The following is an 18,143-nucleotide window of genomic DNA, read 5'->3' on the forward strand; positions in this document are numbered from 1 at the left end:
ATGACAGCGGTGCTCTGAGGTAAGACTCTTTATTGTATACGGGGAGCGGGGGCTAACCCCCACTCATGAGGTAGGGAAGCGTGGTTGCAAGGGTAGGCAGCCCTCGGGTGTCACTCTGAGAATGAAGTGGGTGATGACTATTCATCAGTAGTCCCCTTCCAGGGAGCTGAGAAGAGCCCTGGGAGGAGTGCTCCTCCCTCTGCTTCAGAGAAGGGGACTCCCTGCCTCCTGAAAGCGAGGGTTCACGGTGGTCGTGATGGCACTTCTGTAGAGAGGATTGCTGTCCTGGGAAAGGAGGTTGGAAACGATGAGGAAGAGTCCCTGGGCTTTCCTTTATCTAATCCTAAGAGGCCAACCTCAAACTTGAGCAGCGCCCCAAGAGCTGATGGAAGTTAGTAGCGGGATGGGCCAGAGGAGGTACAGACCAAAGTCAGGGGGCGGCCTAAGTGGAAGGAGCCAGGGCTGGGGAGCAGGGGGCGGGCAGCAGAGAGCAAAGAGGTCCTAACCAGGGAGAGCCCAGCAGGGTAAGAGGCAGTCTTCCCCACCTGCTTCCAGTTGAGCCGCTGCCGCTCCTTCTCAAAGCGCCTGAATTCTCGGCGATCATAAATTTCCACAGAAAGCCGATAAGCCAGAACTAGCCCAAGTCCCACTGCCACAATGCCCCCCACACAGCCCAGCACAATGGTCTGCGTGTGATCTGCTCCTATGGGGAAGAAATAACAGAGCCATGGGGATGGATCGGCCATTGCCCACAATGTGTCCAGCCTCCCCATCCCTGCCTGTCCTTGAAAACAAAGGGAACCTGGCAGTGGCCAAGACCTTAGTCTTGTCCACTTGGCCCATCACCTCCACTTTTGCCTGGACACCCTGCTCTACTTCAACTCCTAGCCTCATTTCCCATTCTCTTTACCTCCCCAGCCCGAGTTTTGAGGCCCTACCAATCAAACTTCCAGGGCTCCCTTTGGCATGTCCATAGCATCCCTGCCCACTTACTCTCTTTGGGTCTGACTCTGAGCACAACCTTGCCTCCGGCTCCCTCCTCCACCAGGAAGAAGAACAGCTGGTTGTCCAGGGTCCTCTCTTTGCACCAGCCGTCATCCAGGATAGGGGCTGAAGTCAGGGTCACGTTGAGAAAGCCACAAGCCCTGCTGCAATTGAGGGCCAGGGGGCCAGTTCCAAAGGCCCCACATTCTGCACAGTCCCTGTCCAGTGGACATCAGTAGATTACCAACTAGGCAGCTGTCACCCACACTACACGGCAGGAAGGAGCAGGCAGATGGGAGTGGCTCTGCGAGTCCCGCTGTGCCCCTGCTCCCAAGCCACAGGACCGGAGGCCTCACCTGTATCTCTCGCATGACGTCGCACAGCCTGGGCACTGCTCACAGAGGGCACCGAAGTAGCCCTCCAAGCACTGGCAGCGGTTGCACCTGCACACTCCGTGCCTGCTGCAGATAATTCCGTCGGGACTGGTACAGCTGTCCGTGTCCCCACTGCACTCACACGCTCTGCCAGTGCGGTTGGCGAAACAGTGACACAATCCACATCGGCAGCGGCCAAAGCCTGGGGCAGAGCCATGCTCGAGCTGACAACCACGCTCCTCACACACAATGGGCATCACATGCCACCACAGGCTGCCTAAAGCTGGTCTGTTCCCGTGCATCCAACTCCTTCCCAAGGTTGCTAGCCACCTCCAACTCCTACACCAGAACCTTCGATACTCACCCTTAAGGCCATGAAGTCCCCAGAGCCTAAATACCCTTGGGAGCCACTCTAATCCCTCCCTTCTCCCAAATCCTGCAGGTACCTCCACAGAGGATGCCCTCGTGTCGCTCGCAGCCGGCATCATCACACTCGCACAGACTCCCGGAGCTCTGTCCGCTGCAGCTGCAGCGTCCACAGTGACACCGTCCCTTCCCACTGCACAAGGGCCCTGTCCCATTGGGGGATCGGCACCCAGATTCCAGATCAGGGGAAGACAGCTCAGCCTCAGAGCATTCACAGAGCCGGCCCAGGCGGCCAGGAGCACAGCTGGGAGGGGAAGACAGAAGCAGAGTCAGGCAGAGCCAGGAAAGGGAAGAGTGGGTCAGAGGGTTACCATCCCTTGACCTATCTTTCCCAGGATCCTCTAAACCTAAGATCTCTAAAGAGTGGGAGAGAGATGAGTGGCTGAAGGGATGCTGGTATGTGGTTGAGCACCAAGGAGTAAAAGAATGGAGGGGAGGGTCTTGGCATATCTGGGAAACTTCAGACGAAAATCAGGGTGGAGTCTTGGGACATCTGGAAAAAGATGTCTAGAGATGCCAGTGGGAGGATAAGAAGGGAGAGGAGAAATACTGGCCTTGGTCATGTGTGAAGAGCCACATGGCTGAAAGGAAGCAGGAGGCCTCACCTGCATACCCCGCATTGTAGGAGCCCCTGGCCATCACTGCAGTGGGGAGCCTGGGGTTGGGTGTCACTGCAGTTACAATCACATAGAGTGTGCAGCTCCACAGTCAGCTCTTCTGAGAAGCCAAGGGCTCGCAGCCTCAGAAGCTGGGGCTCTGAGGAGCAGTGGGTAGCTTGGAGAGCAACCAAAAAATTTACCTGAGGACAATATGGGCAGAAATCAGACTTGAGGTCCCATGTGTACACACACACACACACACACACACACACACACACGCCAAACCCATTGATCATCAAGAACCTATTCCTTAGGAAATGAAGGGATAAGATCATGCTAATACCCATCTCTTAGAAACCCACTGGAGGAAGCTACTCATTAAAACCCTTTCAGAAAGGATGGAGGGAGAACAACCCCATGCTTTTGCATTGTTCTCTGTGTCTGCCCCCAGTCTTTTCCTGCCTGCTTCAATTTCCCTCCCCCACCCCCACTTCCTTCCTTCTGCCTATCTTGGCTGGCTCTCACCGTCTGGTTGGTTCGGACGTGGTTGCACTGGCCCCGGTCCCCAGCCTCACCCTCCCTCTTCTCAGGATCCCCACACTGAGATTCGTATGAGATGTGGACCCCCGGAGGGAGTGGAGAGTGTTCGAGGGTCACCGTGGAGGACAGGCTCTGTGGAAGGGAGACAGTGAGTAACCACGTGAAAGCAGGACTCCAAACCCACCTTGTGCCCTCTGCAGCCATTCCAAATTCCACCACAGGCCTGCCCTTGGCCTGCTGTGGGGACCTTTGTAACATGCAGGAGCTGCTTCTCATACTCCCAATCAGGATATACAACCTGTACATGTAAAGCCCTCGAGGGCAGAGTCTTTCAATTGAGTTTGCCCTGGGAAATTGGATCCTGTCTCAGATTTTCTCACTGTGGCTTTAGGATGTGATCACCATCATAAGACGCCTATAGCATGGTTACAGAGCTAAGCTCAAGAAACACTTAAGGATCTTTATGGTTCCTTCTACCTGTAAAATTCTATGGTTCCTGTGAAAAATGCCTCTGAATTATTTGTAAGCTCAGTGAAAGTAGGCTCCAGATGCTACTTTCCTTATGGATCATCTGGGGCACAAATGCCAGCCCTTCTCTCTGTTCTCTGTGTGACCCTGGCAAGTCATTCAGCCCCCTGTGTCTGTATTCTCATGTATAAAATAGGGATGCTAATCGTTAGCAAACGGGGGTTCAGTGGGATAATGGGAAGGCAAGCAGCATAAGCACTTAGGACAGTGTTTGGCATGAAATACTGGCTCAATGAATGTTCCTTTCCTTCCTTGCCCAGAGCAGGGCTCTGTGTTTCACGCAAGCCAGATACTTCAGATGTACAAGTGTCAGCCCAGCTGAGTGAACGATTAATGACAGCCATAGACAAACTGTAGGTAAGAGCCGTGGAGGGCTACACCGAAAAGCGATCAGTCCTTCTCAGTTCTGTCACCTCCCCAAAGGCCCCTTTCCAGGGCCTGCGCTCGCCATGCTGCCCAGTCCCAGCCCCTTACCTTATAAGCATCCATGATGAGCTGCACCACGTTGCTGGAGTCCTCGCTCAACAACCCCACTGCGGACTTAGGAATCAGCTTACTCAGCTCCTAGGTTATGAGGAGTTGAGGGAAATGGGCTTCTGGAGGGTCTGGAAGGGAGGCGAGGACATATGGGGAGGAGGAGAGCGGTCTTTGAGGGAGCTGAGAAAGGCGCACGGCGGGAAGGTCCGGCATTCAGACAACTCTCACCTGGTAGACAGGCAGCGTGGCACTGGTGACGGCAAAGATGGGCTGGATATTTGCCGCAGACAGGGCCTGGGCTACCTGACCCACAGAGGGGTAGTCCTGGGCAGGGGAACAGGGATAAGGTGAGCTCCGCCAGTCTCCCCCACAACATCCTACATGCCCTCTGCCCAGGAAGTCCAGGAACCAGGGTTCCACCAGCTAGAGGAACCCGGGAGGCTCAGCAAGGAGGAGGGAGGGGCTAGGGAGTGGGGTGACATGGGTTTCTGTCTGACCAGTGGGGGGACATGGAGAAGAGGAGCTCCTGGGGAAGAGGGCAGGGTGGTCACTGGTAAGGGCGAGGAGGCAGGGGTGGGGGGCCTGGGCATAGAGGAGGGGTGGCTCCGATAGGGGTGGGGCGAGGGTAGAGACTCACAAACTCTGGACTGCGACGATAGAGGCCATCGCTGTCCAAGTGGCAGTGCCCATCACTGGGCATGAAAATGCCACCCAACTTCCCATCCCCAGCTGTGTGGAATGTGTCATCCGAAGTGAACACCAGCAAGCGGGACACATTCCTCCAGCCAATCTGCTCCTGGGGTTGGGGGGATAGAAGTTAGGCTGTGTACCTTGCTCTATGAGCCAAGGATCTGCCAGCCTCATTCTGAGTCATTTGTGTACCCCCCTGTCTCCAGACCCCTGCTTTTCCCCAGCCCCCCAAACATGGTCGCTGCTGGTGGAGGCCTTCTTATGAACTAGAAAAACATGCCTCTTCCTTAAGGTACTTTAGTCCAATCCACCAGGAAACTGTTCAAATGAATATGCAAACTACAGTGAGGATGGTACAAAGGGCACTTCTAGAATTGGGCACTGCATGACCCTAGGTGGCCGTCTCAGCCCCAAACAGTGCTTCGGACCCAGATGCCCTCCCCACGTCCTCACCTGACAGAGCGCAGCCTGCAGAATGGCATCGAAGCCACCTTCAGGCGAGTCCAGATTTCCAGACACATTCTGGCGCCCCACCTCCCGCTCAAAGGCCTTAGCATCTCCGGTCAGTGACAGCACATGGCGAAAGCTGAAGGGTGGCTGGCAGCGCTCCAGCCGGGTGGGACAGGGGTGGCGAAGTTTGGAGGACACCGTGCTCACAAAGGGCATCACCGTTTTGTCCACGAAGGAGCCAAAGCCTGGGAGGGCGGAAATCATGAGGGCTGTGCCAGAAGTCACTGGCTAGCTGCAGGGTGGAAGGGCCTCTGCTGAGGACTCAGAAGGCAGAGGTCCATGGAAAGCAGTGGTGGGCGGTCAGGGGGACAGTCACAGAGGAGTAGAGGAGATAATGAGAGCAAGTGCCCCCAGCATGGAGGGTCTGAGTATCTGGCCTACTTGGCCAGTGGGGGCGGGGGAGGGGGTGGAGCAAAAGGTTTGGATCACTGGTTCAGAGCAGTGGGGGATGGAGGAGATCAAGAGGAGGACACAGTGGCAGTCAGGCAGGGTCTCTGGAGGAACGAGAAGGAATAGGGTATAGCCTGATGCAAAGGAGGGCATCCTTTGAACAAGGGAGATGTGAGTGCAGAAGGCACAGCCAGGGACAGTGGTATTTAGCCCTTGCCGGAGGGACACAGATGGGGCTGAGACAGTGGCATCAGGGCAATATCTGGTAGTAAGAGTATCAGGGCAGTATCTGGTTGGTAGATCCAGGGCGCCCTGTCTGACCCTGTCTGACCCTGTCTGAACCCCGTCTGGCTAGACTCTGGGACTCAGTTACCTCTCATGTGGAATGAGTGCTCCTACTGGACAGCCTCTTAAATCCCCTCGAGTTCTGTCCTGGAAGATGAATGTCTTTGGGAGGAGAGACCAGAAACCCGTTGCCTGAGCAGGTCTGCTAAAAACTAGGAGAGGGCAGGTAGGGGCCCGAGCTCCCAGCAAGGGGAGGCTGAGGGCCGGCGGGGCGCTCACCGATGCGCACGGAGTGTGTGACCTGCTGCAGCTGCACCAGCAAGTCGTGTCCGAGCTGGCGCACGCGCTCCAGGTCGTCCTTCATGGAGTAGCTCAGGTCCATGAGGTAGTATAGGTCGACGGGGTATCCCGGGGCCCGGAGGAAGCGCACTCGGAGCTGCTGCGGCTCCCCTGGGAGGCGGGCGTGGGTCAGCGGGCGGGAGATGGCACCTCGGCCCCGCCCTCCGGCCCCGCCCCCGGGGACTCACCGGGCCGCAGTGTGACCCGCACCCGCTGCGGCGCCAGCTGTGTGGCCCCCTCGCCGCGGGTGCCCGGGCTCAGCGGCTGGTCCTGCAGCACCTCCAGCCGGCCGCGGGGCTCCTCCAGCTCCCCCAAGGGGCAGCCACGCGCCAGCAGCTCCTGTCGCCGGCCGCAGCGCCGCTCCTCCGCTAACCCCGACGCGGTGAAGTTCTGAATCCAAGGGGAAGCGCGTCGGGACTCTGGTCCCCCACGGACCCTCCACCCCAACACCTGCGATCCAGGCCGCTCGCGACCCTCCCCTCACAGTGCCCTGAGCCCCTCGAATGCCCTCCCCTCTCCGTCCCCCCATAGCCACCTCCAAACCTGGTTCTGTCTTGTCTGAGCCCACTTCCTCTAGCACCACACCTACCCTCTGCTCATCTAGACAACCCCCTCTCCCTAGCCACCTACCCTTCTCCTCCCCCGCAGGGCCACAGACTTCCTGTTGAGATCTCAGGCACCTCACTACCACAAGAAAAAGAGGAGCCTGGTCTCCTAGTCCTAGCTCTCCTGCATGCTCAGGCCAAAACGGGAAAGCTGGTCAGGTTAAGACCCAGGCTAAGTTCCCCCCAGAGGGGGAAGGACCAGGACAGAACAGGAGACTCCTCTCCCCTCCCTCCACCCAGCTCCCACCCGTGTCTGGTCCCTTGGGGACTGGCTGGGAAGTGGCAGAGGAAGGAAATGGTTACAGTGGCTTCTCAACTGGCCCTGGTGCCAGTCTTAGGTCCAGAGATTGAAGGAGGCAGACTGGTATCTGACTGCCTCGCCCATCTCTGCTCTGTCTCCCACTGACTCTGAGTATCCTCTTCCGGTCCTCCCAGATTCACAGGGTGCCTTTCTCCCCCTGCTGAGTCAGCCTCCACTCAGTTTCTGTAGCTCTGCCTTCTAGGGAGTTTGCCCTCATCTCTGATCGAACTCTCCCTCTTCCTACCCCCCAGCTCAGGTACCCACCATGCTCTGCCACTCCATGAGCCCTGTCTCTTTAAGGCACAAACAAAGAACCCTCTTGTTTGACAGGCCAGGGAGACACCTCCTCCCCAGCATCCTTCTGGGCCACTTGGGTAGATCAAGTCTTTCCTCCAAAGCCTAGCCACTTCTACCTCCTTTCCTTCTACTTTCCCAGCCACAGGAGACTACATACTTTGGGAAGGCTATGCCCATGCACCCCCAACACAGACTCAGAAAACCAGTCATATACTTTCTATTAGGGACTAACCCCCAATGTGATGATAAAGCATTTGGAGATGGAGCCTCTGGGAAGAAATGAGGATTAGTTGAGATCGTGAAGGGAGAACCCTCACGTGGTTGGGGTGGGGAGTGGTGGAATTGATGCCATTATAATAAGAGACACCAGAGATCTTGTCTACAGCCTGACTATAGGCCAGGGAGAGGGCTCTCACCAGGAACCAAACTGACTGCCACCTTGATCTTGGATCTAGGCTCCAGCACTGTGAGAAATAAATCCCTGTTGCTTAAGCCACCCAGTCTGTGTTATGTTGTTACGGCTGCCTGAGCTGACAAACACTTTCTCACATGTACACGTGTGCCAAAGCTCACTTTACCTGTACGCAAGCGTGAGTTCCAGCAAGAACATACTTCCACCAAATGTAAGGTCACCAAATCTTCTCCAGAGATATGCAAATACACAGACACACAAGTGTATACACAGGACCCTTGCACACACATGCATGCACACACACACAGGAGTCCTAGGGGCACAAACTCAGTCACCCATGGGACTGCCGAGTGCACCCAGAAATCACACATTTGCCCACACAATCACGCACAGAGCTCTGTTCTGCACATACACCTATACACAGTCTCCAAAGGCCACAGGCCCAGCTTTACCAGTTGCTTGCACCATGCACAGCTTGGGTGTGAGAGGATGCACTCCCGGCAGGAGGAGGTGGGCTGGCAGGACCCCAGCAGGGATGGATCAGGATCCCTCCATTCTGTGGCCTTCTCGGACAGGGAGATCATGGCATCCAATTCACTCTCCCCTCTGCTCAAGACCAGCAGAAAAACAAGGACTACGGGCAAAGCCACCATGGCCTACAATAGGACATAAAGGGTGACACGTGGGTCCTCAAGGAAGGGCCTCTAAGCTCTCAGTCCTCTAAACTTAGCCTGTGTTTGTCATTCTCAAAACTCTGCTCAGGGGTGCCTGGCTGACTTAGTCCTAGAGCATGCAACTCTTGATCAAGCCCCACCTTGGGTGTAGAGTTTACTTAAGAAAACAAACAAACAAACCTCTACCTCAATTCTTTATATCCTCTGAGAATCTCTCCCTGTGGATTCAGCTGTTTCTTTAAAATGTCAGGAAGAAAAAAAAAATAAGTAAATAAAATAAAATAAAATGTCAGGAAGACTGGGCACCTGGGCCTGGGTGTCTCAGTTGGTTAAGCAACTGCCTTCAGCTCAGGTGATGATCCCAGGGTCATGGAATTGAGCCCCACATCAGGCTCCCTGCTCAGCAGAGGAGTCTGCTTCTCCCTCTCCCCTTGTTCATGCTTTCTCTCTCTTGGCTCAGTCTCTCTTTTTCAAATAAATAAATAAATAGAATCTTTTTTTAAAAAAAATGTAGGGAAGAGGCAGCCACCACACGTGGGTAGGACCCTCAGAGAAGTCCTGTCCCTCCTTTGTACAGACTTTGCCAGGGCAAAGGTGGCCAAAATGGCCTAACAAGAGTCTGGGGACTAGCCCCGGAAGCACTAAGGTCTACACCCACCAATGTCTAGTCACCAAGATTCCAAGCCACAGTGAAAACAGAACCAAACAGGAAACACACCAAGTTCTGGTCCTGCTTCAGTCTCTCGATGGCTGTATGGCCAATCAGACTTTTTCTCTGGGCCTTAGTTCCCACATCTGTAAAGAGAGACAGTTAAATAAATAATCTGACAGGCCTTGCAGTTTTCATAATCTTGGATTCTAAATGAAGGAACAGGGGTGCCTGGGTGGCTCAGTTGGTTGAGCGTCTACTTTGGCCTCAGGGCATGATCTCAGGGTCCAGGGACTGAGCCCCATATTGGGCTCCCTGCTCAGCGGGGAGTCTGCTTCTTCCTTTCCCTCTGCCTCCTCCCCACTGCTCATGCTCATGCTCATGCTCTGTCTTTCTTTCAAATAAAGAAATAAAATCTTTTGGGGTGCCTGGGTGGCTCAGTGGGTTAAAGCCTCTGCTTTCGGCTAAGGTCGTGATCCCAGGGTCCTGGGATCGAACCCCACATCAGGCTCTCTGCTCAGCAGGGAGCCTGCTTCCTCCTTCCCTCTCTCTCTGCCTACCTCTCTGCCTACTTGTGATCTCTGTCTGTCAAATAAATAAATAAAGTCTTTAAAAAAAAAAAGAAATAAAATCTTTTTAAAAAGAGAAAAAACATTAAAGAAAGAGAGAGAAAGAAAGAAAAGGAAAAAAAGAAAGAGAGGGTCAAGGGTTCTAAATTTAAGGAAGGAAAGTCAGGGAATAAGAATGAGAGGAAGAGGGGTGCCTGGGTGGCTCAGTGGGTTAAAGCCTTTGCCTTCGGCTCAGGTCATGATCCCGGGGTCCTGGGGTCTTGGGGTCCTGGGGCTCTCTGCTCAGCAGGGGGCCTGCTTCCTCCTCTCTCTCTCTCTGTCTGCTTACCTGTGATCTCTGTCTGTCAAATAAATAAATAAAATCTTAAAAAAAAAAAAAAAGAAAGAAATGAGAGGAAGGAAGACTAGAGCTAATGAAGGAGTGTGTGAGAGAGTCAGGGAAGGTAGCTGACATGGTAGCAAGAGGAATAAAGATTAGACCATAAGAGAAATTTCTAAAGGCCTGGGATAATGCAGGAAGGCAAGCCACAGCTAGTAAACTTTTATCTTTCTTGTATGTTGCACAGAGCAAATATAGACTGAAGAAAGAGCCTGAAGGCAGGGTAATTCCTGGAATGACCTCCAGGGAAAACCAGGCAAATTTCTGATTGTTAAAACTTATTAATTGTTTTGTCAATTAATAATAGAGCCTGGGTGGCTCTATGGGTTAAAGCCTCTGCCTTCGGCTCAGGTCATGATCTCAGGGTCCTGGAATTGAGCCCCACATCAGGCTCTCTGCTCATCGGGAAGCCTGCTTCCCCCTCTCTCTCTGCCTGCCTCTCTGCCTACTTGTGATATCTGTCTGTCAAATAAATAAATAAATAAAATCTTTAAAAGAAAAGAGAGAGAGAGAGACAAAATCAGGAAGTTAAGGGGGCTCCTGGGTGGTGCAGTCGTTTAAGTGTCTGAGTCGGGGTTTTCAGCTTGTGTCCTGATCTCAGGGTTCTGATCTCAGGGTCAAGAGATAGAGCCCGATGTCCCTCTGGCTCTGTGCCCAACACGGTGTCTCCTTGACACTCTGTCTCCCTCTGTCTCTCTCCCCTGTGTACAAGCGCGCTTTCTCTCAAATTAATATTTTTTAAAAATCAGAAAGGTACATTGCAATGGCCTTTTTTTTACAGAGATGGAAAAGTTGGTCCTACACTTCCTATGGAATTGCATGGGACCCCGAATGGCCAAAAACAATCTTGAAAAAGAATGAAATCAGAGGTCTCTCACATCTTTCAAACCTTACTAGGAAGCTACAGTGATCAAGACAATGTGGCATGTAGATCAAGGGTAGGCATGTAGATCAATGAAATAAAATCTAGAGTCCAGAAATAAATTCATCCATTTATGGCCATTTGGTTTGCAACAAAGGTGCCAAACTACTCGATGGGGAGAGAACAGTCTTTTTTTTTTTTTAAGATTTTTATTTATTTATTTGACAGAGATCACAAGTAGGCAGAGAAGCAGGCAGAGAGAGAGAGGAGGAAGCAGGCTCACTGCCAAGCAGAGAGCGCGATATGGGGCTCGATCCCAGGACCCTGAGATCATGACCTGAGCCGAAGGCAGAGGCTTAACCCACTGAGCCACCCAGGCACCCCGAGAGAACAGTCTTTAACAAATGGTGCTGGGATGACTGGCTATCCACATGTGAAAGAAGGAAGTTGGACTCCTACCTCACCACATATACAAAAATTAACTGAAAATGCATCAACGACCTAAATGTAAGTCCTTGAACTATAAATTCTTCGAAGAAAATGGAGGGGTAAATCTTTGTGGCCTTGGACTTGACAATGGATTTTTTTTAAAGATTTATTTATTCGACAGATAGAGATTACAAGAGAGGCAGGCAGAAAGAGAGAGAAGCAGGCCCCCCACTGAGCAGCGAATCCAACATGGGGCTGGATCCCAGGAGCCAGAGATCATGACCAGAGCCAAAGGCAGAGGCCTAACCCACTGAGCCACCCAAGTGCCCTTTGACAACGGATTCTTAATGAGGACATCAAAAACACAAGCAACAAAAGAAAAAAGAATAGGTCAATTAGACTTCATAAAAATATAAATATATAAATATAAAACTTTTGTGCTTCAAAGAACACTATGGAGAAGACAAAAAGACAAGCTACAGAAAGTGAGGAAATATTTGCAAATCATATATCTGGGAAGGATCCAGAACATATAAAGAACTCTTCCAACTCAACAACTAAAAGGCAAACCACCCCATTTTTATTTTTATTTTTTATTTTTTTAAAGATTTTATTTATTCATTTTACAGACAGAGATCACAAGTAGGCAGAGAAGCAGGCAGAGAGAGAGGAGGAAGCAGGCTCCCTGCGAGCAGAAAGCCCGATGCGGGGCTCGATCCCAAGACCCTGAGACCATGACCTGAGCCGAAGGCAGAGGCTTTAACCCACTGAGTCACCCAGGCGCCCCCTAACCACCCCATTTTTTTTTAAAGATTTTATTTATTTATTTGACAGAGAGAAATCACAAGTAGTAGGAGAGGCAGGCAGAGAGAGAGAGGGAAGCAGGCCCCCTGCTGAGCAGAGAGCCCGATGCGGGACTCGATCCCAGGACCCCGAGATCATGACCTGAACCAAAGGCAGCGGCTTAACCCACTGAGCCACGCAGGCGCCCCACCCCCTAACCACCCCATTTTTAAATGGCAGAGGACTTACGTAGATATTTCTTTGAAGAAGGTAGACAGATGGCCAACAAGCACAGAAAAAGATGCTCAACACCATTAATCATCAGGGAAATGCCAATCAAATACCACAGTGAGATACTACTTCATACCCAGTAAATGGCTACATTAAAATTTTTTAATATATATATTTTTAAATTTTATGTATTTATTTGACAGAGAGAGATCACAAGTAGGCAGAGAGGCAGGCAGAGGGAGAGAGAGGGGAAGCCGGCTCCATGCTGAGCAGAGAGATAGACGTGGGGTGGGGCTGGATCCCAGGACCCTGAGATCATGACCTGAGCCGAAGGCAGAGGCTTAATCCACTGACATACCTAGGCACCCGGCTATATTAAATTCTTTAAAAAATAGAAAAAGGGGATGTAGAGAATATGGAACCATCATATGTTGCTGGTGGGAATGTAAAATGGTACAACAGAGTTTAATAAATCCCCAGTAAGTTATTTAAAACAAAAATTTGTACATGAACCTTCATATCAGTACTATTCACAATAGCCTCATGGTAGAAACAATGCAAATGTCCATTGACTGATGAACAGATAGACAAAATGTGCTATCTCCACACTATGGAATATTATTTGGCCATAGGAAGGAATGAAGACCTGATACATGCTACAACATCACTGAAACTTGAAAACGCAATGCTAAGTAAATGAAACCAGTCACAAAAAAAAAAACCACACATTGTACGATTCGGTTTATGGGAACTTTCGTGACTAGACAAATCCCCAGAAACAGAAAGTAAATGGTCATTGCAGGGGGTGCTGGGGAAGAGGGAAGAATGAGGAATAACCGCTCGATGGGCAGTTTTGTTCTGGAGTGAAGAAAAAGTTCTAAAACTAGATAGCGGTGATGGTTGTACAACATTGTAAGGGTACTTAATGCCACTGAACTGAACACTTAAAATGGTTAAAATGATCAATTTTAGGGGCACCTGGGTGGCTCAGTTGGTTAGGCGTCTGCCTTCGGCTTGGGTGGGATCGAGCCCCGTGAGACAGGCTCTCTGCTCAGCGGAGAACCTGCTTCTCCCTTTCCCTCTGCTTGTGCATGGCGTGTGCTTTCTCTCATTCTCTGTCTCTATCTGAAATAAATAAATAAAATCTAAAAAAAATCTTTACAACATTATAAATTTTATGTGCATTTTATCACATAAAAAATCAAAACATTTACAAATCTCCCACTCGTATCTCCCATCCTCCCGTTTCCACACCTCACTCCAAATAAATAACCATCAATTTTTTATTATCTTTTGTTGTTTATAATCCTTCTAGGGATTGTTTTATGCATATACAAACTAATATAAATACATATGTTCTTCAAATGGTCAAATCAAATGACAGATTTCTACGTTCACAATTCTAGAATACACGCAGTTTTGCCCTCTATTTTTTTCTTCTTTCAATTACTTTTCTTAGAAACCTGTTACTGAAGAAAATAAAGAACTTGCTTGTCATTTTCACAGCCATATAGATTTCCACCTTGCACGGATATATAACATTACAGTTAATCTCTCATAGGGATTTAAATTGCTTCTAATTGCTCACTATTGAAACTAATGCTGCAATGGAAATTCATGCACTTATCATTTCACATGTGTGTGAGTGAATCTGTAGGGTATGTCCCTAGAAGAAGGGACACCCGAGTGGCTCAGTTGATTAAGCGTCTGCCTTCAGCTCAGGTCATGATCCTGGGGTCCTGGGATCAAGCCCCACATCGGGCTCCTTGCTCAGTGGGGAGCCTGCTTCTCCCTCTGCCTGCACCTCTCTCTGCTTGTGCTCCCCACCTCTCTCTGTCTGGCAAATAAATGAATAATTTTTTTAAAGTCCCTGGAAGAGGATTTGTAGGGTCAATAAATATTGACTTGTAATGTTGGCGGGTTATCACTGACATAAGCACTTTAGCAACTGTGTCGGTTTATATTCCCACCAGTGGTGTGTGTATGAGAAAGGCCAACTAAGTCCTTGGCTTGAAGCACCTGCATCTTCCTCCTCCTGGTTCTAGATTCAAATGGATGCTCTATACAGCGTGGGGAAGGGGTGGGGTGCCAAGTTGTTGACCTCAGCTGTACTACCACTTAGGACCTCGGGTGCTATATATATATATATGTATATGTCTCGGGGCCCCCGTCCTGTGCAAGGTTGGCCCACGGCTCAGGCTCTGTAACCTCAACCCTGCTTGCTCTGCACGCCTGTGGTCAAGGAGGCCAACGATGCTGCAGCACAAAGCCCAGTTTTGACTCATCTGTCAAGGCGGGGCCCCCAGGATTGGACATATCCAGAGACCTCAAACCCACTCATTTCCCCTAAAGGGAGCCCTTGGGACTCCCTGCCCAGGACTTCCCAACCCCCTTTTCCCGATTTTCCCTCTTCTTTCTAACTTGGGGATACACGGCCTGCAGCTTGTTTCTGTTAATTTCCCCCCCAAAATTTGATGACATCTTTCTGCTGCTTTTCTCTTCTCCACTTCTTTTTATTATTATTATTAAAGATTTTTATTTACTTCTTTGACAGAGATCACAAGTAGAGAGGCAAGCAGAAAGAGAGGAAGGGAAGCAGGCTCCCTGCTGAGCAGAGAGCCGGACGTGGGGCTCAATCCCAGGACCCTGAGATCATGACCCGAGCTGAAGGCAGAGGCCTTAACCCACTGAGCCACCCAGGCGCCCCTCTTCACCACTTCTGTACAGCTCTTTGTTCTACTTCCTTTTCCCTCTTATCCTAACCATAGAGCAACAGGGCTGTCAACTTCATCCCCCTCTTTTTACAAACCTGAATCCCAGGGCAGAAAGTGACAGTGAACAGGGATTAAGACAGTGAGACTCATCAAAAGTTGTGCCTTCTCCCCATCAACTCCAGTGGGCTCCACCTGATCCCCTTTCTCTTCCCTTGAGGGGATCTTCTGCCATCTTCCCTTCTTTCCCTCTGTAGTTGTCCCATTTTCCTGGCCTCGATTCTGACTCCAATACACACCCTAACATTCCCCCCTCCCCATCTGAGAAACAGAGCATTTGCCCAACCTATTCAGAGCTCCCAAATCAGGTGGAATCCTCTGCTGCCCACTGAGCAGCACAAGGAGGGAAGAGAACAGAGCCACTGGCCACCATCCCCCAGGGCTGTGGTAGTCACTGTCAAGCTGTCACTGGCAGATCTGATCTGAGCACCAGGCACTAGGCACCTGGGGTAGCTGCTGGGGAGTCACACTGGGAGAGCCCTACCTTGACATAATCTTTGGCACATGGCAGGTTCTCCAATGATAGCAGTCATACATTCCCCTACCTTCTTTGCCTCCCTCTCCAGCCCCACTTTTGGGAAACCTATGCAGGAGAGATGGGTAGGGGTGAGGCGGGGAGAACTTGAGAGACTGGAGGAGGGAACTGGGAAGAGGATCTTAGGAATTCAGAAACGAGTTCAGAGCCTTCTCCAGTCTCAGCCGGATCTTGGGCATCTTCGGGTCAGAGCCCAGAGCCCTATTCCATGGAGGTGGTAGGGAGCAGGCAGGGGTTGGGTTGTAAGAAGAGAGGAGGCAGAGGGCTGGTGCCCTGGTACTCACAGGTGCATGTCACCCAGCAGCTCTTCCTCCAGCAGCGGTGGCCTTTGTGTACTGATCTGGGAGGCTGCAGAGGAGGAAGTGACACGCCCTGGGGTGGGGTGGGGTGGAGGAGATTTCGGGGTGGTGGGGTAACTGACCTAGGAGAAGGTGGAGCCCATAGGGGTGGAATTGAGCCAAGGGGGGTGGTGATGATACAGGGATCTGGAAGGAAGCAAGGAAGCTTGTCTGGCTACCGAGACCCTATGACATGCTGGGGTGGCCCATATTATAATTAACCCATGACACAGCCACAGGTTAATATCTCCCCAGCCCCCAAATTTTACAGATATAGAGGCTAAGAAGAAAGATAGATATTGTGGTTCAGAGGTAAGAAATGAAAATCTTTGCCCAAGACCTCATAGCTAACAATTCGCGGGTGTGGGCTTTCCGTCCAGGGCTGCCTTGCTTCCCAAGTTGGTGTGACCTCTCCACTTCTTCATACAGGAACATGATAGGAAAGGAAGAAATAGGGAGGCAGTAAGTACTGGGAAGAGGAATGTAAGGGACTATGGGCACTCATTTTGAAAACCCAGTGCCCACTCTATCATGCTGGGTGCTGAATGCCACAGGCTCTGGGGCCAAACAGCCTGAGCTCCAATCCTGGATCTCATGACAGCCCTGAGAACTTCTGCAGTTACTTAACCTTCCTGTGGCTTCCTCTCTTCGGTCCCAGGGAACTAAGGATTGCCGTGATAATTAAATGAGCTAAATCACATCAACTGCTTCCAAGAGAACCCGGGACAACCTAAGGGCTTGATAATAGACTCCGTGGATGAGAAGGAACACAGTGAGAAGCAGAGAGGCTGAGAAATTCAAGGTCCGGCCAGCTGGAAGTTGGAGATGGACACGGGGCCAGGCTCAGAGAACGAGACTGGGGGCGGGGGGTGGGCAGTGCCAAGAAGGCAGCGGCTGGGAAAGGCGGAGAGGGAAATGGAAGAAGCCGAGGGTGGGGTCACGGGCCGCTGGAGCAAGGGCAAGGATGAAGCCTGGGAGGAAAAGGGGGTGTGGAAAATACCGGCTCCCAACCCACACTTGACCACAGGGAGCTCTGAGAAGGAGCTGGACTGGAGATCTATGTTCACAGGTTGGCCTCCTCTGCCAGAGGGACCTTCTGCATGGCGGGGACTGACTGACACGTCACCACATGTAGACAAGCACCTGTCTCTCGGTGGGTGTGAGCAGCAGGTGGATTGTAGGAGTGTCGCTGCTGGGAAGAGCCACTGGAACAGAGTGGGGGCGCTTCTTGGTGGGGGGGGGGCGCTTCTTCAGCTGGCCTCAGCCTACCAGCCCTTGTACCCTTCCCCCACAAGCAGGGGTTACTATGGCGACGACCCCTCCTTCCCCATAGGCCCTGTGGTTTCCTCCACAGCTTCTTTCACTTTCTTCTTCTGCTTTTCCCCACTCTTCTTTCCTCTCCGACTCCCCCATCCCCAACCTCTCTCCCACATGCACAGGTCATCCTTGAAGAAAGCTGGAAGAAAGCCAGGCACAAGGTAGGCAGGGCGTGGTCCCAGTGAGGAAGGTGGGCCACAGTGTTTGTAGGGCGGGGTATGGAGGGGGAGTTGGAGAGGGGGAGTGGGGAAGCCACAGGCAATGCACCGAGGGTGGCGGTGTTGCAGAGGTGAGGCACGTAGGGGAAAGGAGAGATATTAGGACCAAAGGGAACAGTGGGGTCAGAAGGGGCAGAGGGAGTGATTTCTGAGGTGTTAGTGGGGTCACAGAGCAGAGGAGCTCATGAAGTAAAGAGAGGGTTGGTGTAAAACAGAAACAATGCAACTCAGATGTAGGATGTGGTGGTTCTGGGGCCAGAGACCCTCATGAGAGCCAAGGGCAGCTTCGATGAACCCCCTCCCCAGAGAAGGACAGATATCACATATACATAACCGGGGCTGTGGGGACACCTTAAAGGCCTCTGGGACCATTCACACCTTCCCAGAGGTCCACAGGGCCCAATCTAAAAGCCCACACCTGGTGGCTGTGGGAGGCCCAAAAACCCAGGGTAGGCCCCATGGGCTCCCTTCCCCCACCCTCCCACCACCCCCATCTAGGTGCATCTCATCCAATTTCCCTGGTTTCCCTAAGAAAGCTGCAAAATCCAGTAGACTCACCTTCCTCACCCAGCCCCTCTCCAGGTAAGCCAGGTCATTTCCCCCACCTCTTCCCAGAGGGAGCCATGTGCCA

General features: G+C 51.7%; 1 protein-coding gene across 1 annotated transcript; it reads right to left on the reverse strand.

Annotated features, from left to right (window-relative positions):
• Positions 1–10: 10 nt before the first annotated feature.
• Positions 11–15,961, reverse strand: ITGB7 (integrin subunit beta 7). The gene is made up of 16 exons (XM_044228313.1): positions 15,924–15,961; positions 9,150–9,226; positions 8,210–8,413; positions 6,331–6,532; positions 6,083–6,253; positions 5,072–5,313; positions 4,566–4,724; positions 4,157–4,252; positions 3,926–4,015; positions 2,909–3,055; positions 2,390–2,583; positions 1,805–2,028; positions 1,341–1,560; positions 994–1,202; positions 546–703; positions 11–285 (listed from the first exon to the last, which is right to left on the reverse strand). The coding sequence occupies exons 3-16, from the start codon at positions 8,408–8,410 to the stop codon at positions 205–207; spliced, it is 2,394 nt and encodes a 797-aa protein (XP_044084248.1). The 5' UTR covers positions 8,411–8,413; positions 9,150–9,226; positions 15,924–15,961; the 3' UTR covers positions 11–204.
• Positions 15,962–18,143: the final 2,182 nt, after the last annotated feature.

The sequence above is a fragment of the Neovison vison genome, chromosome 12 (genome assembly GCF_020171115.1).
Source record: "Neovison vison isolate M4711 chromosome 12, ASM_NN_V1, whole genome shotgun sequence".
Taxonomy (NCBI): Eukaryota; Metazoa; Chordata; class Mammalia; order Carnivora; family Mustelidae; genus Neogale; species Neogale vison.